At 52.6% G+C, this 25,304-nt stretch overlaps 2 protein-coding genes across 3 annotated transcripts in view; one reads left to right on the forward strand and one right to left on the reverse strand.

The window, feature by feature from the left end:
* The window catches only part of MRC2 (mannose receptor C-type 2), a 51,527-nt gene extending 49,849 nt beyond the window's left edge, over positions 1 to 1,678 (forward strand). Inside the window, exons 29-30 of one of the 2 annotated variants that reach the window (XM_069482750.1) lie at positions 214 to 240; positions 362 to 1,678. In XM_069482750.1, coding sequence (XP_069338851.1) covers positions 214 to 240; positions 362 to 585 — 251 coding nt within the window. In that variant the 3' untranslated portion in view covers positions 586 to 1,678. The remainder of the gene's footprint in view (positions 1 to 213; positions 241 to 361) is intronic. The other variant, XM_069482751.1, reaches the window with a different exon arrangement.
* Positions 1,679 to 6,572: 4,894 nt separating this feature from the next.
* MARCHF10 (membrane associated ring-CH-type finger 10) overlaps positions 6,573 to 25,304 on the reverse strand; it is a 73,011-nt gene continuing 54,279 nt past the window's right edge. Inside the window, exons 7-10 of the mRNA XM_069481592.1 lie at positions 23,606 to 23,715; positions 15,075 to 15,188; positions 9,946 to 9,988; positions 6,573 to 6,625 (exon numbers count right to left, since the gene is read on the reverse strand). Coding sequence (XP_069337693.1) covers positions 6,573 to 6,625; positions 9,946 to 9,988; positions 15,075 to 15,188; positions 23,606 to 23,715 — 320 coding nt within the window. The remainder of the gene's footprint in view (positions 6,626 to 9,945; positions 9,989 to 15,074; positions 15,189 to 23,605; positions 23,716 to 25,304) is intronic.

Below are 25,304 nucleotides of genomic sequence, written 5' to 3' on the forward strand. Positions count from 1 at the left end.
TCGGTGGCCTTGGGCACGTTACTTACACTCCATGTCCTTGGTTTCCTAATATGTAAATGCAGAATAATAATAGTAGCTACTTCATAGAGTTACAGTGAAGACGACATGAGTTAGTAAAGCATCTGACAGTGGGCAGTGCTTTCTATGTGTTTGCTTACGTTGCTATACGATTATTACCGCTGTTATTAACTGGCCCCTCCCTCGTGCCCGCAGCCGAAGACGGCAGCTCCCCGCCAACAGGTGAGCGGAAGGCAGTGCTGAGGGGAGTCCTGGCCCCTGCCCTGCCCCTCCCCCTGGCGGGCAGGCGGGCACGAGGCCAGGCGGGCGGGCAGGGCCGGGGCTGACGCCCGCCTCACTGCAGCAGCGCTCCCGGAGAACCCGGCGGCCCTGGTGGTGGTGCTGATGGCAGTGCTGCTGCTCCTGGCCCTGCTCACCGCGGCCCTCATCCTCTACCGGCGGCGCCAGAGCATGGAGCAGGGCGCCTTCGAGGGTGCCCGCTACAGTCGCAGCAGCTCCGGCCCCGGCGAGGCCACTGAGAAGAACATCCTGGTGTCCGACATGGAAATGAATGAGCAGCAAGACTAGAGCGAAGGGCATGGGCAGGGCCGGGGCAGGAGGAGCTGGGAGCTGGGGCCCTGGTCGGCTGGGCCCCCATCAGCTGCCCGTCCAGTTGGCCTACAGAGGGGTGCCCTTGGGAGTCACTGTTGGGAGCCAGGGCTGGGCAGGGCCTGGGCTGGTGGGGTCCCACCCTCCCGTGAGGGGTGGGCTGAGACCCGGCTGAGTGCAGCGTGGTGTTTCCCTTTCTGGGGGCCTGAGGTCTTGTCACCTGGGCCTGTGCCCCCATGGTAACCACAGGCAGGATGGGAGGGGGAGCGGGAGCCTCTTTCTGCCTCTTTCTCCCCAGGCCCCCCGGCCCAGGCCTGTTGACCCATGCCCCAGGACCCCTTCTTGTCTGCAGAGCCTGAGGAGCCTTCCTGTGCCCTCGGGCAGCTCTTTGTCGCTTCTCTCTTCCCACCTGGCAGCCTCAGCTCTGCGCCCCTCACCCTGGCCTGCTGCCCCCTTCTCATCCAGCACTTCCTTCTGAGCCAGGGCCCTGGGGTTTGGGGAGCCCGCTTGCTCTTGGTGGGGGTCAGCCGAGGGGGCTCCTGGGCTGGCCATGGGGCCTGGGTGGGTCAGGCCTGAGAACCAGGGCACCAGTGTGGTGTCTGCTGGGCTGGAGACAGGACTGGGGAGAGACACCCCAACCTCCTAAGTGGGGCTGGGCTGGGGTGTCATCTCCTGCCGGTCGGGGGAGGGTTCTGTCCCTGAAAGAGTCCCCTGTGGGGACCAAAGTAAGTTTCCTAATGTCTCCAGCTCCTGGCTCTGGTTTGGGGGGTGGGGGTTGCCAGAGTCCTGGGGGCCTGGGAGGAGCAGGAGTCCAGGGATGGCCCCAGGTGCCCGCCCTCTAGTGGGGTCCGGGGAGCAGTGCCCGAGCCCCTGGAGTGGCCCAGTGCACGGGAGCTGACCCAGTGCCCTTCTAGAGGCCACAGGCCCGGCCAGGATGGAGCGTGCAGCCAGTCCTGGTGCCACAGCGTGGGACAATATGAACACGGACTCGAAGACATGGCCCCTTTTTTGTAGTTCTTGATTTTTTTTTTAATGTGCCCTTATTGTTTAAAAAAAAGAAAGAAAAAAGAAAAGCAAACCAATAAAACACCTTTAAGAGGCTTGAGAGATAAGGTTCCTGCCTGGTCTGTTGTGGGCCTGGCTCCTCACATGCCTTTAGAGATAAATATCAATTTTGGAGCTTGAGCTTGCGTTGTGTGTTCTGCAGCCTGCCTTTTCCCTTCTGTCTCTGGGCCCCTTAGGGACTCTCAGTCCGGTCTCTCCTCCGGGAGCTCACCCAGCTGCCCGTCCCTTTCCCTGCTCCTGTGGACCCAAGCGTGGGCGAGAACTCAGGAGCCGTGCGGGCTTGGGCAGCTGAGCTCACCTTTCAGCATGTGTGCGGTGGGGAGAGCGGGACCCACTCCGAGGGCGGCCGGAAGGCTATCTGAGGATTAGGGGAGACACCTGTGCACAGCACTTAGCCCCATGCCTTTGGCCCCACAGGCGCCAGCTGGTGTTGGTATTTCTGGGCCGAGGCTCCAGGGAGCACTGGATGTGCCCAGGCCAACCGTGGGTGGGGGCTTCACGTCACTGTCCTTCCAAGCTGGCCATCACACCTGCCTTCTGGCTGCTAAAAAGTTCACCGCTGTCCTTGGGGAGCTCAGGCTCTCAAACCACCCTGAGGCAGGGGAGTGGACGGCAGGACCGTCAGGAATCGGCTCATATTCAGCGGATATTTGAGCTGGAGATGCCAATAAAGGGCAGTTCATAGACCCCTCAAGCAGCTGGGTGAGCCCAGGGGAGGGGGTGGCAGTTTGGACTGTGTGGGTGGGGAGGGTGTCACCAGAGGGAGTGAGCAATGCAAATATCTGAGCCTGAGGGGGGGGGATCCCTGGTGCTTTAGGGCAGCGGTCCCCAACCTTTTTGACACCAGGGACCGGTTTCATGGAGGATAATTTTTCCATGGAAGAGAATGCAGGAGGTGGGGGGAGTGGCGGAGCTCAGGAGTGATGCAAGCGATACCCACCCCGCCCCCCATTTCCTAAGTTTCATGGAAGACAATTTTTCAACAGATGGGTGGCAGGGGAGTGAGGGGGGGTGGAGGAGTCCTAACAGGCCATGGACCGGTGGGGACTGCAGCTTTAGGGGACCAACAGGGAGGCTAGGCCTGTGGGAGGGAGATGAAAGGGTGGCTGGGGTCAGGGGGTCAGCAGAGCCAGATTGCCCACGGCTTTGAAGGCAGTGCTGGAGTGTGGACATTATGTTAAAACGGTGGGCAGTCAGTGGGAGTGGCTGATCTGACTGACCTGGAGAGATCATTCTGGCTAGGATACGGGCGCAGACAATGGGCGGGAAGCCGGGAGGGGAAGCAGGAAGACCGGTGCGGAAGCTCCTGTAATAATTCAGGCACAGAATTGGTTTGGATCAGGACTGTAGCAGTGGTCGGACTCAGAACATGTGTGTGTGTGTTTTCATGATTTTTAAAATAAGTTCCTACTTTTCTGAATAGGCAATACAGCCACGTGGTTCAAACCCTAAAAGATGCCAAAGGTAGTTGCTGAGCAGTCCTGCTCCTACCGGGTCCCATCCGGCCTGTCCCCCTGCCCTGTTGGTTTCCTGTGTCTCTTTCCAATGTTCCTTCATGAAAACACAAGCAAACATGAACGCAGGCTTGTCTGGAGGGATCTCGGATGCACGTGCTGGGGGAGAGGCGCTGGGAGGTGGGAAGTGCTCCAGACTTTCTGCCTGGACTGCAGGGTCCCCAGGCGGGGAGCCCAGGGAGACCCGTGAGTGGCTTTCCGGAGTCCAGGGCCGTGGCCAGGCCCAGAGGACCCCCCCAGCTCTCCCCTCTGTGCAGCCCCAGCGGCAGCAGGACCCGTGGAGGGGCCGGTCACTCAGGAGGCAGCCCCCATCCTATGGGAGGTCCTTAATGATTAATCCACTTCACCCTGAAGTGCTTCACTCTCCAAACCTGTGGCCAGAACGGCTCCTTTGTGAGTTAAGTGTGTCCCGCCCTTTGCCATGGCTCCAGGATCACTCCGCCAGGCTGCTGGGAGCCACTCTGGGGCAGAGGCTCCTGGGACCGGCTAAACTTGCCGTGGGAGGGAAGACAGACTGAGGGGTGAAAGCAGGGTCACCAGCCTGTGAGGGGGGAGGAGCAGCTGAGGGGACAAGAGCCCAGGGCTGCCTGGGGGCAGTGGCTGCCTGAGTATCTGCTGTCCTCACATCTCTGCTTTCCTCAGGTGGCTTCCTGCACCTGGGGGCTCCCCAGAGGCCTTGTTCTAAGCCCTCTGTTGAAGGGCTCCACTCCTGTAGCTCTCTGAAGGGACAGGAGAAGGTGCTGTGCGCTGGCCATTTGTCCTCTGGCCCCAGGACAGCACTGGCTGTGCCGGAGCCGTGGCAGAGTCTCCTTTCTTTGTGCTCATTTCAATAGACATCTAGCACCTCCTCTATGTGCCAGGCCCTTTGCTGGGTGGATTTCCTGAGGCCCATCCTGGTGGGCCCGGGCAAAGGGCGCCGTACGCCAGGCCGTACGCCAGGCACGGGGCCCGACCTTCACTTGCAGGGCTAAACTGCCCGCTCTGGCCACCTGGACGCTCAGTGATGCTCACTGAATCCGTGAATGAGGGGGGCGGCCCTCCAGACAACGGCGTTCTCCCAACCTCTTCTGTCATGCCGGAGATGGCCTCCTTCCAGGCGTCCTGGCAGAGCTGGCCTGGCCCAGTGGGCAGCGCTGTGAGGCCGCAGGGGTGAGGAGCCACCAGCCACACCATATGGCGCTTCTGGAAGGGGGATGCCTGGGCCCGGCCAAGCTGCCTCGAGCACCAGGGCTTGAGTCTGTCGCAGGCACAAGGTAAAGAATTGCATCTTGAGGGAGGACCCCGAGGAAGGCAGGCAGGAGAAGGGAGGAAAGAAGAGAGAGCAAGGAAATGAGGAGGGGCTGTGAGGGGACCAGCAGGAGATGAAAGTGCCCAGAGGTTCAGGCCTGGCCTGATTATCTTAGGGGCCGGGGCTGCCAAGAGGCCCCAGGAAGAGACTTCAGTCTTCAATCCCTCCAGAGCCAGCACCATTCGAAGGCAGATTTCGATCCTTCCTGGTCTAGAGCAGCAGGCGGGATGCCAGCACCAGGGGTGGGGGAGGAAGAGGAGAGGGAGCGGCGAGCAGGCCTCTCCTGCTTAGACGGCCTTGTGTGGTTCAAGGCCACACGTCAAGTGCAAAGCCTTGACTATCCTCGTATAGCTGCTGATGGCAGAACTTCAATTTTAGCCATTTCGGGGAACTCCTGATCAATTAGGTTTTCCAGTCCAGTCAGCCTTTCGTCCTTTCTTTCCAGGAACCTCCTAGTTCTGAGGTCTTACGGAGTGTCCAGGTAGTGAAGTGGGGGCATTACCTGGTCCCCGTCACTGGATGTGGCTGTGGGCTTATGCAGGGACATGCTGCCCTTCTACACGTCTCGGGGACCTGGGAAGCTTGGATGGTGTCTTCCCCCATTCGGGGCTGCAGGGGGCTCAGGAAGCGGCCTCTGACCTACCGTATCTCCAAGATAATGATAATGAAATATTTACTATTTACCAGGCCCTGTTCTAACTGCTTAAGACGAGCTAACTCAGTCCTCCCAACACATCACAAGGTAGGTGCTGTTGTCTCTGCTTTACAGATGAGGAAACTGAGGCAGAGGTTTCCTGAGGCAGAGGAAACTGAGGCAGAGGGGCCCTCCCTGCACTATAAAGTGTTGGGGGTTGGGCAGCGAGGATTGGAGAGAGCCCCTGTGATCTTGTAGTCAGGATTTGAGACTCAAGAACTTTGTCTCAATGTAGCATCTGCTGGGAGTTTCAGTTTCACCTTTCTTTCTCTCTCTTCCTCCTCCCTCTGGCCCGTTTTCTGTCTCTTTCTCCATTTTTTAGAAAATTTTTAGAGGCACGCGTTACAGTTATGCCATTAAGTTCACCCATTGCAAAGGTGCAGTTCAATGAGCTTTGGCAAATTTATCCAGTTGTGTAAATATTACCAGAAACTGGCTTTGTGACTCCTCCATCACCCCCGCAAGTCCCCGGCGGTCTGTCTGCTCCTTTCCCAGCTCCCAGCAACCACTCATCTGCTTTCTGTCTCTAGTTTTGCCTTTTCTAGAAATTGCAGATAAATGGAATTGTATAATATATAGTCTTCTGTGTCTGTCTTCTTGTACTTCACATAACATTTTTGGATGTATCATAGTTTTTTCCCTCCATCTTTTATTATTTTTTGACCTATCTTTGTCTCTTTGTTTCTCTCTATCTCTCACACACACACACACACACACACACACACACATTTCTCACTAATGCTCTCTGGCCTTTATTCACCCCAAGTCCTGATGTGGTCTTTGGTCCCTAAGATGCAATTACGAGAGATATGTGGAGTCCACACGCTCCGTGGATACCTACAGGGGCTGCCACCATCAAGCCTGGCCCACGGGGACCCAGGATGTATCCTTCCCAGTGGTGGGGGGCAGCAAGGAGACGTGGCGGTGAGATGGGGGCTGTCAGATGTGCTTCCCTCTCCCTCGAGCTTGAGACCCTCAGCCTTTGCCCAAGGAGAGTGAAATAAGCACGAATGAGGCTGGGAGAATAAAGTCAGTTTACTGAACGCACGGCTCAATTCCACTTGGGGTGGAGTGAGGCCTGACAGGCGCCCTCAGCAGTGGGACCCCGGCCTCTGGGCCCATCAGGGCTCCTGGGTCCCCTTGGGCTTCCAGGCTGAGGGGCAGCAGCAGGGCACCCTGCTGGGGGCTCAAAAGCCCAGGCTGCCTGACCTGTGCTGTCCACGGGCTGTTGCTGCTCGTAGATGCTCAAGCCAGACCTCCAAAAGAGAATGGCACAAGGTGCAAATGGTAACGGTGAAAATACTGGTTTCAGTTTCAGTAAATGGGGGGGGGGGGAGCGCATGGGGACACAGAAAGAACAGCTGGGTGGAGAGGTCTCCACTGAGCTCCACCGCCAGCTCCTTTGCTAGACGACCCGGCTCTGAGAAACGCTTTCACTTCCATCTCCCAACTCAGAATCTGGAAAGCAAGAAGATCTCTCAGGCTACAGAGCCACAGCGGCCGTGGATCTGTCATGGGGGGGGCGGGCATGGCACCACGGCTCCTCCTCCTCCCACTTAAGCCCCAAGGGCCAGCCACACACATGGCTATAGTGCCTGGAACAGTGTGGGGAACAAAATATCAAACTGCCCCACAAGGGTTCCAGCCAGACTGGGGCAGCTGGACTGCAAGCCCCCCCAACAAAAGCATCCTGGTCGTCTCCACGTGCCCACATCTTTGCTGGCGCAGCAGCTGCTGCAGGCTGAACAGCTGGAGGAGCCTTTGCCGCCTCTAAGGTAACGCCCCACACAGACCCCCACTTCCTAACATGGCAGGGAAGGAGTTGACCTAGGTTTCTAAGGAGTCTTTGCGAGATCCATGGCTGGAGGCAGAGGGACAGTGATAGGTGGGGAGAGGGAAGGAGAGCAAGGGGGCCGTGGGGTGGCAGTGGGGCCCCAGTGGAGGAGATGGAGTTGAGCCTTCTCCTTTATTCTTGGACGAAACTCTGGTTCTCAATACATTTCTTCTCCCCTTGAGCTGAGTGAGTGCTCCCTGACTACCTAGAAAGTTCCTTACTGTTGAAGAAGGGCAGGGAACAGGAGCAACCAATGTCCCCCCATCCCCACCTGGACCCTCTCAGCTCTACCTTTTGCCCCAAGGAAGCCCCAGCCCCACGGGCCACCCCAGTGCCCTCGGCCATCATGCACTTTCTCCAAAAGCTAGGAGCCTGACCCCATATTTGGCGGAGGTGTCTGGCCCAATCTTTGGCCTGAGGGCCTCCATGCCTGTCCCTGTTGCTGTTTGTTCTGTCATCTGTGTGGATATCTGCAGGTGGTACTGTTCCTCTCCCCTGGCCGTGGTCTTCGCTGTGGTGACCAGTCATTTGTGCCAGCTGGGAAGCAGCTGTCAGGGGGGCTGGGTCACAGAGCTGTGTGACAAGTTGTCAGACCTGGGCACACACACCCAGGCACTCTCCCCAGCTGCTCTTAGCTCCGTGCCACTTGTGGCATTTGTGCGGGCTTTGGTTCCCAGGTGCAGGTAAGCAGGCTGGCATGGGCACCACAGAGCCATCAAGAGGCTGGCAGCTCTTTGTGCCACCTAGTGTGTCCTGATGTTTTGCCTTTTTTCCTCCCTGTTTACCTGAACCGAGCTAGGGGGGCAGGTCACAGCTGTGACTCAGCTCTGGCAACCTGTATTAACACAGTGCTGCCAAGCAGGTGAGTCATGCCAGGCTGCTGGGACCGAAGAAGAGTGTGGCCCTGGGGGAGGGCTGAACGCATGTGGCTCTACCGCTGGCTGGCCTGGCCCTTTGTCTTGACAACGGCTGTGGCGGGGAGCCAGGCAAGGGCTGTGACTGGCCAGCATGCCGGGATGGTCCCCTGTGCTGGGCTCTCTGCCTCGGCTGCACCCACCAGTGTCTGTGGTGTGCGCAGAGCTGGGAGCAGGTGGAGAGGACCTGGACCTCCAGGAGAGAACTGGCTGCCCCTACGCTGGGGCAGGTACTGGCCGGGGGAGGGGTGGCGGTGGGGTGAATCCTAGAGCTCGTCCCAGCTCCTTGAAGGATGGCAGATGACCAGTAGGACCATCCGAAGAGGAGACGATAGCAGGTCCCTTCTCTCTCCTCCCCTCCGTGGAGACTCCCTTTTAAGCACCACTCCAGGGACACTCTTCTGCCCTACAGAGACGTCAGTCTCCCCTGGGGCCCCGGTCTGGGAGGCCCGGGTTCCCCTTCCCCATGCCCATCCCCAGGCCCTGGGGGCGCCTGCCGGGGCGGCAACGGCCCGCTCGGGCACTAGGGGGCGCCCCTGCCCGGCGGAACCGCCCGGGCGCGCCCGGCCCGCAGGTCTCCCGGAGCCGGGAAGGGCCGCGGGCGCCTCCGGGGCGGGGGCGGGGAAGGGCGCAGCCGGGTCCTGCCCGGGTCCTGCCGGCCGGGGCCGGGCTCCTTGTCGCGCCCTTTCCGGAGCGCGAGGCTGTCACCGAGGACGAGCTTAGGACCCGCGAGGCGGGTGGCTGCGCGGAGCGACCCGGGAGGCGCTGGGGCGTTTTCCCCGGAGGTGGGCGTGCGCCCGCCACACAAAGGTCTGTTAAAGACCTGCCGCTCCCTTCCCGGCTGCGGAGGCGGGAGCGGCAGCTCGGCCCGCCCAGGCGACAAGGCCGGGGCCCGGGGCGGCCGCTCGAGAGGGCGCGGGGCCCTCGGCGGGCTCGGCCGGACCCCCGCGGTGGCGCCGGGACTGGGACCTCACCGGCTCCTTTGTGAGCGGGAGGAAGGGCCCTTCCCCAGGCCGCTGAAAACGGTCGTCTCGGCTTCGCAGGACTGCGTGCCCTGAATGGCAAATTGGCTGCTCTGGGGTCGTAACCCGGGCCCCGCCCTGCGGAGCCTTGAGCTGGTTCAAAATCTCTCGCGGGCACGACTACCGGGGCTCCCCAAAGCATCCCGCGACCGGCGACACCAGGGCCCACCCCGCTGGCTCAAGCGGAATCTCCGGGAGGGGCCCAGGAATCTGTATTTTTGGAAAGTTGCCTGGGTGATTCTGATGGCAAAGCCAACGTGGGAGCCATTGTTCTAAACCTTTTAGGGCAGGCAAGTTGTAAAATCTCTCCCCAGAAGAGCCTCTGGGGACCCAACTGTCACATCCCCCTCAGTTCACTGCAATGTTTATTCTCCCTACTGATAGACAAGTTCTTCCTGCGTCTGACTTTGAGCCCTCCTGCTTTAATTAAGCACATTTTCTCCACTCGGGTTTTCTGTGGAATAAGGGACAGGAAGAAGACTTTTCTCGAAGCTGTTTGAAGACCCTCCTTTGAGGGTCCTTTCTCAGGAGACCTGTTGGCTTTGTTCAACCTCTGAATCCGGTAGACCTACCTGATGGGGCTGGACGGTGAGTAAGGCCACTAGCGTGTGAATGAATGTGATCCCTGCAGGCAGTGGCCAAACAGCCCCCTTCAGGGTTTGGGAAAGAAAACCCCAGAAGATCCTGGCAGTAAAAATCCCCAAAAGCTCATCAAGTGATCCCAGTAAGGCAAAGGAAAGAACCTTATCTCACATCTGAAGATACCCTCATCCCCTTTGTGGCCCTCTTTCTTGCTTTCAGGATGAATTAAAATTCTTATCTGCCCTGCCTCCATCCTGCTTGGACACCTTCCTGAGGGCTGCAGCTAGAGTTTCCCAAGCTTTGTGGGGTTATTTTTGCCTCTGGGTGGTGGTCATTACTTCCTTCCATGGTATTAGGTTCAACAAAGTAACAGAAGAGTAACTCAGCAAACATCCTCCAAATGGCAGGGCTGACCCCCAAACCTACTTTCATTTTCTTCTGGTCTGGGTTGTGGGTAATTTCTTGACAACTGTGAGAAAGAAGACAATGAGATATGAAAATGAATTGCTTTTCCAGTGCAATTGTGAACAGATGTATAATTTCTCGGTCTCAGGAATGTTCTAGGAGTCCCTATCACCTGAAAGGGGCAGGGGAGCAGCCTGGGGTGCGAGGGCAACGTGGTGCCCCGCATGGCAGGGCTTAGCTGGACCTAGAGAGCCGCCACGATAACCCGGTCACCTCTGCTGTTTCAGGGCCTCTAAATTTGGCAGTGTGACCAGGCTCGCTTCTTTTCAGCGATTGATCTGAAGGGCAGAATCCTGTTCTGATGGCCCGAATCACATTTACAGGCTGTGGGGGTGAAGGCCATGCTAATTGGCCACTTGCCTCACCGCTGGCTTTTAAACAATCGGTTGTATTCTCTGCCCGGCAGGAAGCGGCAGACCCATCAAGGCCCTGGGCCCTCTCTTTGTTCTGACTTTATGGCATTTTATGCCACAATAAGAAACACTGTGTACTCCGTGGGAGCCCATTGTGCCAGGCTGCAAGTATGTGGGCTCTGGTGCTCTTCCCCAGGAAGAAAAGGGGCTTTGTGACAGGCTGGGGGACAAAACAAGGGGTGCTGGACACTGTTACTGGGCAACTGCCCGGCCAGTGTGGAGGCAGTTTTGGTCCCTGGGCCCTGTCTGTGCCCAAGGAGAGAGAGGGCAGGGGAAGGATGGAATTTCATCTAGAGCAGCAGGTCTCGGTTACCTGGTAAATTACACACCAGGACCGTGCTAGCCACAGCCTCCGTTCTCTCTGGGTGCGGAGATGACCTCTACCCGCCTGTAGGTTCTGTGCCAGGTGACCGTATTCACCTAACCAACTCTCCCACTCCGCTGGGAGACTCCATCTTCGTGAGTAGGGACGTTTTTCTAACTGTGGACCAAACCTGGGCTTCCCATATTTTGGGCAGATTTGGACCTTTGAGGGAAGAGTTTTGGGTTTTGTAGAAATGACGTGAATGGGGAGGAGCCCTGGATATAGTCCGTCCAGCCTCACACGTGAAGGTGCCAGTGGGATTCGAGAGCTTCCTCTAGACCCTGCCTGCCCCCGGGGCCAGCCACTGTGCTCCCCGCTTCCTCCCTCCCAGCCTGAAGTGTTCACCGTTAACAGCACCCTGGGACAGGAGGCAAAGGAAGGTGCTCACTCCAGGAGACCGCTATACTAATCGGATAGGGACAAGACCTCGGGAGGAAGGCCAGGACCAGGGCAGGGGGCTTTGGGGGAGCAGGCCCTGAAAAATGGAGTGCCCCATGTGAGTGCTGAGAGGGAGAAGGGGAAGGAAGGCAAGTCCTCTTAGCTTCACCTCACAGGCTGGCCTGTGTCCGCATCAGATGGGGGAGTGCAGGTGAGGTCAGGTGAGGCTGGTGGCTCCCGTACTCTGGAGAGGCTGCCACCATGACCACCTGAAGTGAGAAAAGGCCAGCTACCTGCTGGGCACTTGCAGAGAAGAGCATTCAGTGCTTCCCTGAGCCTGTCCCTTGCCCTGTGCCCACCCCATCTGTCTGTCCCATGTCTGACACTCCCGCATGGGCCCCTTATTACCCTGAGCCATTGCAACAGCCCCCAGCTGGTTTCTTCCGCCTCCAGCCCACCATCTACGTGTCTGCTTGGGTTTTCTCTCAAAAACACAAATCTCCTGGCCTGTGAGTCCAGGCTGGCCACCGCTCCGTGACCTCCAGAGACACTCACAACCCTTCCTGCCCTTCTGGGCCACAGGGCTCCTGAACTTTCCCCAAACACGCGGGTCTTCCCCCGTCACTGTGCCTTTGCGTTTCCCTCCCCCGCTCCATCCATCTGCCCGGCTCGCCAAGATCCAGTCTAAACATCATCTCCTCATTTGATCAGTTGACAAGACATAGTGGAAGCAGCTTTGCCACCAGGCTCCCAAAGTAGTGGGACGACCGATCACAGAGGGACAGCCTGATTGGATCAAGAGCAAGGCCCCTGCGGCGTTGGCGTGTGTCCCTGAAGAGCCTGGCTGGAGAAGGGGCTGCTCCTCGTTCCATCTAACTCTGCTCTGTGTTCCTCCACATCTGCTCCGTCTTTCCTGTCATAACACAGGCACACGTCTGTACACTCTCGGTTACAGGCGTGTTCTCTCTTAGACTCCGAGTCCCTTGTAGGCAAAGAGTGTCTTAGTTATCTTTGTGTTCCCAGAACCTAGTTTAGAACCCGGCTCACAGTAGGCTCACAGAAAATCTTTGAATAAATAAGTATACCTTGAACTTGGGAGTGTTCCTTTACCTAGAACACTGTTCTCTACACATTTTGTGCTATCACTTTGTCTGAGACATAACTCAAGACTCGCCTCCTGGGAGAAGTAGGTCTTTTTTTTTTTTTTTGAGACAGAGTCTCGCTCTGTTGCCCTGGCTAGAGTGCCGTGGCATCAGCTTAGCTCACAGCAACCTCAAACTCCTGGGCTCATGTGATCCTCCTGCCTCAGCCTCCCGAGTAGCTGGGACTACAGGCATACGCCACCATGCCCGGCTAATTTTTCTATATATATATTTTTTAGCTGTCCATATAATTTCTTTCTATTTTTAGTAGAGACGGGGTCTTGCTCTTACTCAGGCTGGTCTCGAACTCCTGACCTTGAGCAATCCACCCGCCTCGGCCTCCCAGAGTGCTGGGATTACAGGCGTGAGCCACCGCGCCCAGCCTAGAGAAGCAGATTCTGATGCAGTAGTTCATCGGGCGTCAAAGTTATCACACGCCCTTTAGGTAGCAGGCATTTTCTAGGTACTGGCAAACAGTTGGATACAAAAGAAACGAGGGTTCCATGCCAGAGTTGCCAGTAAACGCCCCCAACCCGAGCAGACCATGTTCTTATTTGACAGTCACTTGGCACGTTTGTAATCACTCAGTGCTCCTGGTGTCCACAGTGCCTGGGACGTGGTCAGCAGGCAGCCATGACACACCATGTGGCCAGCATCCTGAGAGACACGTGTGGAAAGCCTGGCTTTGCCTTCACGTAGCTCAAAATCTCACTGGGGAGACAGATTGTTTACAGGATCACAAGCAAAGTCAGGGAAGATCTTGTACTGTCAATTTCACAGCTCTAGGAATTCACTGGGTCTTCTCTTGCTCAAGTGCTCCTTTCCAATTATTTCCTATTTTTATAAATGTGTATAAAACATCTCCCAGTTTCATCATAAGCTCCTCAAAGAAAGGGACATCATGGCATCATGCCTGGTAGCCACTTTCTCTGGTCCCCATCTCAGCACGGGTACGGGGCAGTGCGTGAATGAGTGAGGAAATGATCACCATCCACAGGATTTGTCACTGGGTCTCTTAATGAGACACGACCAGAAAGCCCCACGTGAGTGAGCTCTCCAGCTCCAGCAGCTAAAGGGGAGGGAAGGAGGGTTCCTCTCCCAACTTAGTGCCTTTCTTGTACTAAATGTTACCCTAAGAGAGACGCAAATCCAGAAGGGTGTGAATTTGACAAAAACCAGACGGTTTCCTATTTGCCTTTGCGTGCCTCTTAACTAGTTGTTTCTACTGGTTATTGCTTGGTAGTTTAAGTGGGTGAGATCTATTTCAGGGTTTCTCTAATTAAATGTGAGCTTGTGGTGAAAGATGAGTGTCCCCTGGTCCTTTCTTTTCATTCTGGTTTCCAGCTTGTTCCTGGTGCAACTTATGCCTTGTCCAGGACAGTTTAACTGGCAGGTTCTTTAGAGTCAATGCTTTAGGGCCTTGGTTCTCACCCACTGGGTTGCCCTGTTTGTTGTCTCATGTTTGCACGGCAGTCCTGGTGGCTAATGTTGCCTGCACTGGCTCTCATCGGGCCATCTGTAACCTGATCAACCCTGGGTGCTCTGAAGTTCAATGTGCAATAAAAAGTTCATTAAAAAGACGTGGAATCATGAAAATGTGGTTACAGAAATGTTAACAAAGGATCATTTCCTGCTTCTTGTACCTTTCTTTTTTCTTTCTTTCTTTCTTTCTTTTTTTTTTTTTTTAATGTATTTCGCTGAAGAATTGTCACCATTAAAACCACTGGAGAGTTAAGGAAGGACAGGCCTGGGTCAAAAAGAGGAGGAGGAAGAGGAGACAAGAGAGTGGAGAGGAGAGGTGCATAGGGTGGGGTGCCAGAGTGTCCCTAAAACTGCCTTGTGGTACCCTCAGTGGCTTGTCCACTGCCTCACTGGCTTGCTTTCCAGTCTCGACCTGACACGAGCACAGTTCAAGATCCAGGCTTCAAGGGTACCCTGGGAATCCAAACACTGCAAACATACCAGCCCCTGGCATGACCCTGAGCCCTCCTGGCCTGGCTGCAGAGAGGCATCTGATGAAGAAGGAAGTCTCCTGGGGCTCAAGATGCTGACTCGACAATGACCTAGTCAAGTGCACTAGGACACGTCAGAGGTCGGCCAGTCCAACTCCCTCATCCGGGTTGACTTTGCTAAGGCCAGGCTTCAGCTGGTGGCAGAGCTGGGCTTCTCCTTCCACACCATGTGGCTTCCTAGGGGGCCTCGGTTCTTTTGTTAAAGCAAGAGCAGCTACAGATGATCGTGCCTGGTAAATACATTGTCACTTCTCTAATGACAAATGGTGCCACCATCAGCACCTTTATTTCTTGGCAGCCTGTCTCCTTCAACAGGTACACACTGGCACAACACACCGTGGGATCCAAAGCGAAACAGGGAGAGGGGCTCCCTTTGTGGTTTGCTTGCTTTTTGAATGGCTCTCCTGTGGGAAGGTCCCTCTTTTTCACAGATGCACCCTGCTGGGGCAGCAGGCATGCCCACACATAACGCACACCCAGCCTGGGCATCCTTGCTGGCCTCTATTTTGGGGGGCAAGTATCCCTGGAGACTGACTGACCTACATGACCATTTAATTACTACTCATGTGTAATAGTAAGCAACTCTGTGATTATCACTTACTTTTCAGCCAGAGGGTCACTGCGTATACACTTAGCAGCTGCTAAATCTTAGTCTTAACAGTGACAGTCCCACATCCTACCAAGTGACCGTGGGGACCTCAACAGATTGCACATCTAATAAACAACACTGCAAGATTTTTAGGGCTGCTGCCGGACAGCTCTGGGTCACAGCCAGACTTACCCTCTCTCGCATGACCCGGCTGTAGTTCAGTCTCGTGAGTTCTGCAAACCTCTGCTCATAGAGGTGGAGCAGCAGCACCAGGTACAAGCCTGAATTCATCAGCTCGTTTTGTGCCTAAATATGGAAAAGAAAGCTCTTAAGTTCATCCATAAATTATTCATGATCCAAATTGTGGGGTGGAAACACCCTAAGAGGTGACAAGAAATGGGAAAAGAGCCCAAGCCCCAGGGCCAGGCCTGCCCTTGGTCAGAGCCAGAGCAGGTCCAGCGTGGAGGCGGGGGCAGTCATCCTCCTCTGATTCTTGGCTGCCTACTGGAGGATGCTCTGAGAAAGATCCATTTCCAAGCTCAATCCCATTCCACAGACATTTATCGAGCAGTTACTCGTACAAAGCCTTGAGCTGGGTGTCACGGGGAACACAGGGTGAGAAACCTCAGCACTCCCTGCTGGGACCCCATCACCTGGCGTGGGGAGAGAGCCTCGTTCACAGACAGCTCCAGTACAAGCCGGATGTGTCGAGTGCAACAACCGAGACGCAAAGGAGAAGAAAGACATCGGTCGGGTATATGATGTGTGGGCGTGTGGGAAGGCTTCTTGGAGGAGGTGGTTTCAGATGCTCCTTAAAGGATGGGAGGCTCTGAGGGGTGGAAGGGCCTTTCAGACAGAGGCACTCAAGGCCAGCAAAGAGGCAGGGGCAGAGCGAGCAGATTGTGTGGTGGGCAACACCCCTACTCACTGGCGGGGCAGGAGGGTATGGGAAGGGTGTTTGAGCTAAAAAAAAAAAAAAAAATCTGGGCGTGGACCAGGGAGGTGGTGAGGTGGGGCATATTGGGCAGAACTGAGGAGTGTGGGTGTCGTGCTGTAAGTGTGGAACTACTGGCGTCTTTGAGCAGACAGTAAACAGGACGAGATCTGTGTCTCGAGAGTTCTCTGTGGGAGAGTCTGGGACGCAGACGCCACAAGGGTGCTGTACTTTCCTAGATCCCTCCTTTGCCCAGAGAAGGGGGCCCAGGCCTTAGTTCTACGTGTTTCTTCCTTACAACTGGGCTTATTGATGGTCTCAACTAAGGCCCCTCCGCTCTCCCCTGAGCTGGTCCATTGTCATTTAACACCCAGAGGGCACCTGCCCAGCAGGGTCTCAGATTGCACTGGGGACCTCCGGGCCAGCCTTTGTTGGTGCCCTTCCTTGTTTGCTCTGTTGTTTTCATGCATCTGTTTTGAATGCTCCTGTCCTGCCCTTTTACCAGGCCTTGTCCACAACTTCCGCACAGCTGTCACAGATGTCACTTGCAGACGCCGATGAACCCTCATTTGTCCAGATCTTTCCTTTGCTCCCTGACTCCTAAGCATTCGTCATTTTTTTTTTTTAGACAGAGTCTCTCTCCATCGCCCAGGCTAGAGTGCAGTGGCTTCATCACAGCTGTCTGCAACCTCAAACTCCAGGGCTCAAGCAATCCTCCTGCCTCAGCCTCCCGAGTAGCTGGGACTACAGACAGGCACCACCACGCCCAGCTAATTTTTTCTATCTTTGGTAGGGATCAGGTCTCAGGCTGGTCTCGAACTCCTGAGCTCAAGCGATCCTCCCACCTCGGCCTCCCAAAGTGCTAGGATTATAGGTGTGAGCCACCACGCCCAGCATTTGTCTTTATTGTGTATACTACCTCTTGTACTTGTTGATGTTTCTGCTTTTTCTTATGAGGTGGATTGTGTTTTGTTTTTCTCACCGGTGCTCAGAGCAGGTGCTGGGCAGAGAGGGTCTCACTGTCTGGCTGGCCACGGCGCCTGTCTCAGCTCCTGTGCCCGTGCTGCCAGGCCCCACTCTTGGGACCCTTCATAGACCTTCCATAAATCAGTGGCATTCGCAACGACTCCTCCCCCTCTGCAGGGGAAGGAGGGGAGGCTCCCATCTGTCCTCATGCCAGATCCCCATGGGTGGGGGCTGGGGGGCTTGGGGATTGGCCAGGCAGTGCTCAGAAAGCCACCCAGCCCTGGGGGACTAAAATCCTAGCAGAGGGCACACGCTTGATGTCACCCCTGGGAAAGGTTGGACCTGTGAGTCTGTTTGCCCAGGATAACGGGGGGTGGAGGGTAACGTGACTACTGGACTTGACCCAGTGACCACTTCAAGCATCTCAGCTTCCTTCTTCCTGCAGCAGCCCAGGCACCTCACTGGCCCATCTCCCTGCTCCGTTAGATCCAGGGCAGCTCAGGAAGTTGGCACAGAACACACCTCTTCCAGGACTAAATAGCTGCCAGAAAAGGTGCGGAAGTTGAGCAAGGATCAATGTGCTCTTCCCTCTGAATCGTGGCCGACTCCCAATCTTGGTGACCGCTGGCCCCAAGGTCACCGCTGCAGGCTTCTCCACTTGTCCTACAGACTCATCTTTGAGGGCTCAAGTCCACTGTCCTTAGCAGTGAGTTAGCCTCCTATTTTTAGCCTTTGGTCATGTTTTCTGTGCTCTGCTGACCTTGGCCTAGAGCAGGAGAGCAAGTTACTTGTTTTCACTTTTTCTCTTTTAACCGCCTCCTCCCACCTCCCCCATGAGGCGGTGCCTGCCACCTCCTGTAAGGACAGTCTTGCCAGCCACCTCCTCTGGGAAGCCTTCCTAACACGCCTTCTAGCTCCTCCAGCACCCAAGCCTGGCCCTTGTTTCCTGGGCCGCAGCTTCCTCCTGGGAGCTGTCGACGGTCTCCTCGCCAGCAGCCTTGATGCTCAGGGACGCTCTGACGCGTGATGGCAAATCCATCAGCTAGAAAATGGCTTGGAACTATCAGGTTTGTCAAAGCTTTCAGGGGAATCATTTACTTTTTATGACTCAATAAGGCCCAGAGGCATGCAGACGGGAAAATATCCACTAATGTTTTCTGCAGGTAATTCGAAAAGTCACTTCTAGCAGATTGTGTCTCTTCTCTGGTCTGTGGGAGGGGACCTGTCACACGGCGCCATAAATCTTGCTGGCTCTCTCCTTTATGTACGCCCTGCTTGGGCCACCAATCAGAACAGGCGTTTGACAGTCAACTCAGAGCCATCCTTTATGCTCGGGAGCCACAAGTGGGGGGATTTGTTAAGTGCAAGAGTTCCGAAGTGTTTGCTTGGCAGGGCCACGTGAACCAGGTTGGGAGTGTTATTTATCAGAGCTGCTCTGACCCAGTCCTCCCTCGGCCCAACTGCATGACACTCTGACTCCCACACAGAGCTGCCTTTGTGCACCAGACTGAAGGGGACAGGGTGGTGGGCGGGGGGGGGGGGGCAGTAAAGAAGGAGGAGGCCAGCTGTTTTCCTCCATTTTCTCCATTTTGTTAATATTCAGTTCATTTTGGCCAAAAGATTTGCTGCTGATGGAAATTCTCAATATAATCCACTTGAAGAAGCTGACAGCCTGGCCGAACGTTTTAGCAAGTCTTTAAATATATTCAAGAGATGCTCCCAGGTCTGAGGGTGATTAGGTGACTGTGTGTATCCGAGGACATCTGTCCTTGGCTGAGATGGAGCAAGGCCAGGCCTGTGCTTCAGAGCAATGACAGCCAGAGGCCGCTGAGCCCCTCCTGAGTGGCAGAGCAGACATGGCAGGAGCATGTCCTGTGCTCAGTGGGCCTGGGCCGTGGAGTGCACCTTACCCAGAAGGTGGGCGCCTGGGGCCACCGAACGCTGCAACTTTGGGCAGAATTTTAACTGTGCAGAGTCAAAGTGACTTCCTTTATAAACTGGGAGAAGTAACCTCTGTTCTGTCTGTTTCCCCAAAGCGTTATGGTAAAACAAGCTAATATGTGGTATTTCAGAAAACAAAAACATCCTACAAGAGGCAAGAATTAAAGACGGGGTGGATGGATTGGGCGTGAGCTCCGTGAAGGCAAGGCCTCCGTCTGTCTTGCTTGTTCCCGCACTCCTGGGGCCGAGCCCAGTGCTGGTATATGTGCTTAATAAATATTTGCAAAGATGAAACAACGAGAAAAAAAAGTTATAATTTTGGATCAGACAGTATGTCCCATTCAGCCACAAGTTTTGACTCTAGTGGCTTCAACTTTAACATGCATCGGAAATACTGAGAGGGCCTTGAAGACACAGTTGCTGGGCACTGCTGCCCTCTTCTTCCCCCAGGTTCTCATTCAGTGGGTCCGAGGTGGGGGCGACAAGTGCACACTTCTGACAAGTGCCCAGGTGATGCTAATGCTACTCGTCTAGGACCACCCATCTTTGCGAATCACTGCTCTAAACCAAGGGGCAGCCAGCGAGCTGAATCTGGCCCGTGGATGTGCTCTGGTTGGACGGAAGGAAGAGAGGAAGCAGTCAGGAAAGAGGAACATGAACATCTTTAGTTGCGGGGAGAACTCTCCATTTTGCCTCAGTTGCCACCACTCCCAATTGCATGATACCTGGAAGATTCCAATCATTTGCTACCTGCCTGGACTTCATGGTATTCGAGTGTATGACCTGTGATCTAAACCTTTCTGAAACTCATTTTTTCCTGGCCATGTTGGAGCCCAGAGTGTTATTTGGGTCTCTGTATGTTACTATCCAGTTCTTCCTTCCACTCAAAACTGAGCGCCCAACCAGAATCAAGCACGAGTCCCACTTCCAGGTTGAGGCCAATGCTCGCAGAAGGAAACATGGAACTTCCAGAACACGGGCAGTGGGTGCTGAATCCTGTAGGGCTTAATGAGGTGTCCTTCAGCAAGGAGGGAAGGAGGGCCATACTGCCACAGGCTCTGACAGGCTTAAGATTATTATTATTTTTTTCTTTTTTTCAGGCCTAAAATTAGGCCGCCAGACGCCAGCATCCCAGGTTCTGGGGACCCACAGCTGGTTTAGTCTAACGGGTCACTCTCCAGATGCCTACGGGAGTTCCTCACTGAGCTGCGACCCTATGAGGCCCCCGCCAGAACCACCCAACGTCAGAGGGCCCGGTAGGCCCCATGAGCAGCATGTGTCCTGCTCGCGCCAGAGGAATAGCACCAAAGCAGGAAAACCTGCTTGGATGTGAGCCCCCCACACCACCAAGACCACTGACCATGTGGACTGGGCTTTTAAAGGGCATTCCCTGGCCTGTGGTCTCAGATGTCTCAGACTTCGCCCTCAAGGGCACCTTCTAGATCAGCACCATCCAATAGAATACAACGTGAGGCACAAATGCAAACCACATATGTAATTTGAAAATTTCTGGTAGCCACATTAAAGTAGCAAAAGGAAACTGGTGAAAATTAATTTCAACAATATATTTTATTAACCTAATATATACAAACTATCGTTTCAACATATGATTTTTTGATATTTTGCATTCTTTTTTGGCATTAAGTCTTTGTCTGAATTAAAAAGTCTTTACTTCTCCTTCACTTTTGAAGGATAATTTTACAGGATACAGAAATCTAGGCTGGTCAGTTTTTTCTCTCAACACTAAATATTTCGCCCTCCTCTCCCCTTGCCTGCACACTTGCTGAGGAGAAGTCCAGTGTAATTCTTATCTTTACTCCTCCACGGGGAAGGTTTCTGGCTTCGTTCAGGATTTTTTTCTTTATCTTTGACTTTTCCCCCCATTTTAAATATGATATGTCATGGTGTTGGGTTTTTATTTGTTTATTTTGGCATTTTTCCTGCTTGGTGTTCTTTGAGCTTCCTGGATTTGTGGTTTGGTGTCTGACATTAATTTTGGGGAAATTCTCAGTCATAATTGCTTCAAATATTTCTCTGTTCTTTTCCCTCTTTATTCTTCTGGTATTCCAACTATATGTATGTTACACCTTTTGTGTAGTTGTCCCACAGTTCTTGGATATTCTGTTCTGTTTTTCAGCTTTGGCAGTTTCTTTTTTCTTTCTTTCTTTTTGTTTTGAGACACAGGGTCTCGCTATGTTGCCTGGGATGGCCTCAAACTCAAGCGATCCTCCTGCCTGAGACTCCCAAGAAACTGGGACTCCAGGCTCCTGCTACCATGCCCCGCTCAGTTTTGGCAGTTTCTACGGAGATATCCTCAAGCTCAGAGATTCTTTCCTCAGATGTGTCCAGTCTGCTAATAAGCCCAGCAAAGGCATTCTTCATTTCTATTACAGTGTTTTTGATCCTTAGCATTTCTTTTCATTTCTTTTTTTTTTTCCTAGACACTATTGATTAGAAATTTTTAATTTTTTTTCTTTTTTCTCTTTTTTTAAAGATGGGTTTTGTTTTGTTACCAAGGCTGGATTCGAACGCCTGTGCTCAAGTGATCCTCCCACCTCAGCCTCTCTAGTAGCTGGGACGATAGGCAGACATGTGCCACCATGCCTGGCTCTAGTATTCCTTCTTCTTTCTTAGAATTTCCATCTCTCTGCTTATATTGCCCATCTGTTCTTGCATTCTGTGCACTTTACCCATTATAACCCTTAGCATATTAATCATAATTGTTTTAAATTCCTGGTCTGATAATTCCAACATCCTTGTCATATGTGAGTCTGTTTCTGATGCTCACTCTGTCTCTTCAAACTGGGTTTTTTGCCTTTTAGTATGCCTTGTAATTTTTGGTTCGATAGCCAGACATCATGTACTGGGTAAAAGGAATGACTATAAACGCGTTTTAGTAATGTGGTGGTAGGTGTGGGGAGAAGGGAGGCATTCTGTAGTCCTTGTGCCTCTGGACGTGAACTGCACAAGTGCTTCTCAGCTGGCTTTGAGTATTTCCCATCTTCCAGTTAGGTTGGGCTCTGATAAAACCCCAGAAGGTTAGGCTCTGGTTAAATAGTTTCTTCTGAGGGCAGACTTTGTTAAAAAGAATGGAATGCTCTGGCCTATACCAAAATAGTTGCTTTTCCCCTCTGCTGCCAGAAGCATGAGAGATTTTTCTCTGATATTTATGGTAAGAATCTAGTTGAGCTCCTGGAGATAAAACTCACAAAAGTCTGGGGACACCCCTATGACTGGGTCCCCCTGGAGTTTTTGACTCTCAGATTTGTCTACACAGAGCCTCTGGCAATTCGTTAATTATGGTTTAGGTTTCCCTACCCGGCACTGGTTCCCGCAGAGGATTCTGCTCGTGAGCCTCTGCTCTGGTGAGGGGCGACGCTCTATTGTTTTTTTTTTTTTTTTTTTTTTGAGACAGAGTCTCACTCTGTTGCCCAGGCTAGAGTGCTGTGGGGTCAGCCTAGCTCACAGCAACCTCAAACTCCTGGGCTTAAGCAATCCTCCTGCCTCAGCCTCCCGAGTAGCTGGGACTGCAGGCTTGTGCCACCATGCCCGGCTAATTTTTCTAAATATATTTTTAGCTGTCCATATAATTTCTTTCTATTTTTAGTAGAGACAGGGTCTAGCTCTTGCTCAGGCTGGTCTTGAACTCCTGAGCTCAAACAATCTGCCCTCCTCGGCCTCCCAGAGTGCTAGGATTACAGGCGTGAGCCACCGCGCTCGGCCTGGGTGATGCTCTATTTACCTGTCTGTCTCTCCAGTTTAGGGGCTGTGGTTTGCCCTGTGACCTCACTTCTCTTATGGATTTAAGAAGAGTTGTTGATTTTGCAATTTGTTCAGCTTTTTACTTATTGTTAGGATGGAATAATAACATCCAAGCTCTTTATGTGCCAAACTGGAAAGCATACTAAGTCTTGGAAACGCAGCATGTATTTATTATAGAATTACATGATATTTTACATTCTTTTTTTTTTTTTTTGGGACTGCTGCATCTTTGAAATTCATGGTGTATTTAACACTTACAGCACATGTTGATTAGAACGAGCCTCCTGCTCATTAGCCACATGAGGCTTCTGGCCTCCCTCCTTGACAGTACAGCTCTAAACGGAAGAAGATCGTTTGCCCGAGAAGTGGGTGATTAACCGTTAACTCAGGCCTAATGACCTTACTGCCTTGGATTAACTAACTTTCTCACAGTATTATAAATACAATCCAAATGCTTCAGGAGAGGTCATTCATGAGGTGTTAAAAAGCACACAGTAGGCATTTACTACGAGTTTATTAACCTCAGGTGAAGCAGTTCCTTCTTACCCCAGAGTGACCTGATGTTTAAATTGGGGACAATTACCTCCCAGACCCTGAGGTTTTTTTTTGTTTTGTTTTTTTTTTTCCCTCTTGTGGTTATTAAACTTAAGTTAAAAATTACCCATGGAGTACAATGTACACTAGCCGGGTGATGAGTACACCAAAAGCCCAGACTCTATCACTATATAATATATACATGTAATGGAATTCAATTTGTGCCCCCTAAATCTATTAAAATAAAATAAAAATGAACTTAAAAAATTACATCAGCAAATTTGGGTGTGGAGCTTGCAAGACTTTTTTGCTATATCTGTGTGTCCAGCTGGCCACTGCAGCTTCCTACTTTTGTCCCCAACAGCAGGAGGACCTCAACCCAGGACAACCAAGACTTTTCAACTCTCCAGAGTTGCAATTTAGGGACAGACCTTCTCAAAGAAGTGAGCTAAATGGACATTCTCAGACTCGCACCACACACGGGCCTTCTACATATTCCTTAGATCAGGGAAGGCGAGTGTCTCCCCGCCCGTGCCTCTAACCTACTTTAGCCGGTGGCGGCTGAGTGGGCGCCAGCGTTTCTTACCCAGGACTCCTGGTGCTTCTGGTACAACTCGGTCATGTTAAAGTCATCCAGGTCGACCAGCAGGCCTTGCTTACACATCTCACAGGTCTTCACGGCGCCAAGATCCGCTCCTTAAATTAGATAAAGAATTATATGGTAATATAACTGTGGGTCTGTTTGTGTTGGCACTTTGGACAGGTGATATTTTGAGAGTAAATTTGTGTGTGTTATGAATTCTGAGCTTCAGTGACCTTCATTTAAAGCTAGCCATCTTCTGTGGAAAATGACCTTGAATCTGAGAACTAAAAAATTTCCTTTGTAATCATTTATTATGTAAGCTTCATAGAAGTGAAATTCCCATGACTTTTAAATAACAGATCTTGCTTTCTATTTAAATATAAACATGATGGCTCATAAAACTGAAATTGCTACATGGAGACTAAGAGTCTGTAAGACAGGTGTTTGTAAAAAGAGTGAATATTTGGCCGTTTTTTTTTTTTTTTCTTGTAGAGCTAACACAGGTCCAAGTAAATAAATTAGTGAGGACCAAAGAGATGGCAGAAGCTATTCTCAATAAATGGCTTAAAAAACCTGTCTTTACTCCCACCCAGGTGACATTCTGACCTGGACAAGTGAGAGAGCAAGGGGCCACGTGTGGCTCTGGTTACAGTAGCATCTGAGGCCAGCACCTAAGCCGGAGCTCAGCCTCACTTGGGAAAAGAAATATGAGAAGGCTTCCTTTGTTGCTATTTTTATAAAAACATGCAGGCTAGATCAGCATTTTTACTCCACTTATCCTATTCCCCAATGCAGCAGTGGAAGATGCAGAACTGTGGCTGCTCTAAGCAAACGTTCTGCCACGCATTTCCTCCCGCTTATTTGCTGCATGTGGGCAAATAATGTACTAGTGTTTATTTCATGTATTAGAAAACAGAGGATGTATTAGTTACCTGCATCTATTTGGTGAAGATAGGGCTTGTGCAGTTCCATAGCCCAGTTCTACTTCACCACTGGGGATATGAAATAGTAAATAATAGAGACTTTCAAAGGGCAGGGTAAACAGTAATCCTAATCCCTTATCTGCATTTTGTTTGCTTGATTTTTTTTGGCATCATTCAGTCATGCTTTAGGCTACTGAATGTTCCTTGCGTCTTCCAATCTAATCCTGGTGAGCATACCTATATTAACATGGGCATTTATGAGCATTTAGCAGCATTTTCATGGCATGTTTCATGGGTACATTTTTCTGTGCGAGATGTTTAATTGGCTCAAATCTCCAGCAGGATGAAGCATTGTATGGCTCTCGTTTCTTCGCTGTCTGAAGGACTGAATACTTTCCTTGTTACGTGGACGTGCATTTAAGCATCTTGATCAATGGCCTTATGTTTCTTATGCTGGGGAAGGTGCATACATGGAAAAGAGGTTCAGGGACGAGAGAGTTAGTATGATTATCCCATGTGTTCATTCTCTGATTAAGTGGTGTGCTGTCCTTGGTGAGGGGGCACGATAACATCCCATGGGAACAGCGTAGAGCTCTAGGTGTCCCAGGTGTCCTGGAATAGTGATAACCAAGGCATGGCAGAGGAGAGAAATAGAATCTGGCATGGGGTGACATGTTTTTAGAGGGATGCGTTTGAAAGGCGTAGCAGCAATTTTCTGATTAAGTTGCTCTTTGCATTGCTGTTCCATGTTTTTTGTTAAAGTTGCTCTCATTCCTAAA

This window comes from Eulemur rufifrons, chromosome 9, assembly GCF_041146395.1.
Source record: "Eulemur rufifrons isolate Redbay chromosome 9, OSU_ERuf_1, whole genome shotgun sequence".
In the NCBI taxonomy this organism is placed as follows: domain Eukaryota; kingdom Metazoa; phylum Chordata; class Mammalia; order Primates; family Lemuridae; genus Eulemur; species Eulemur rufifrons.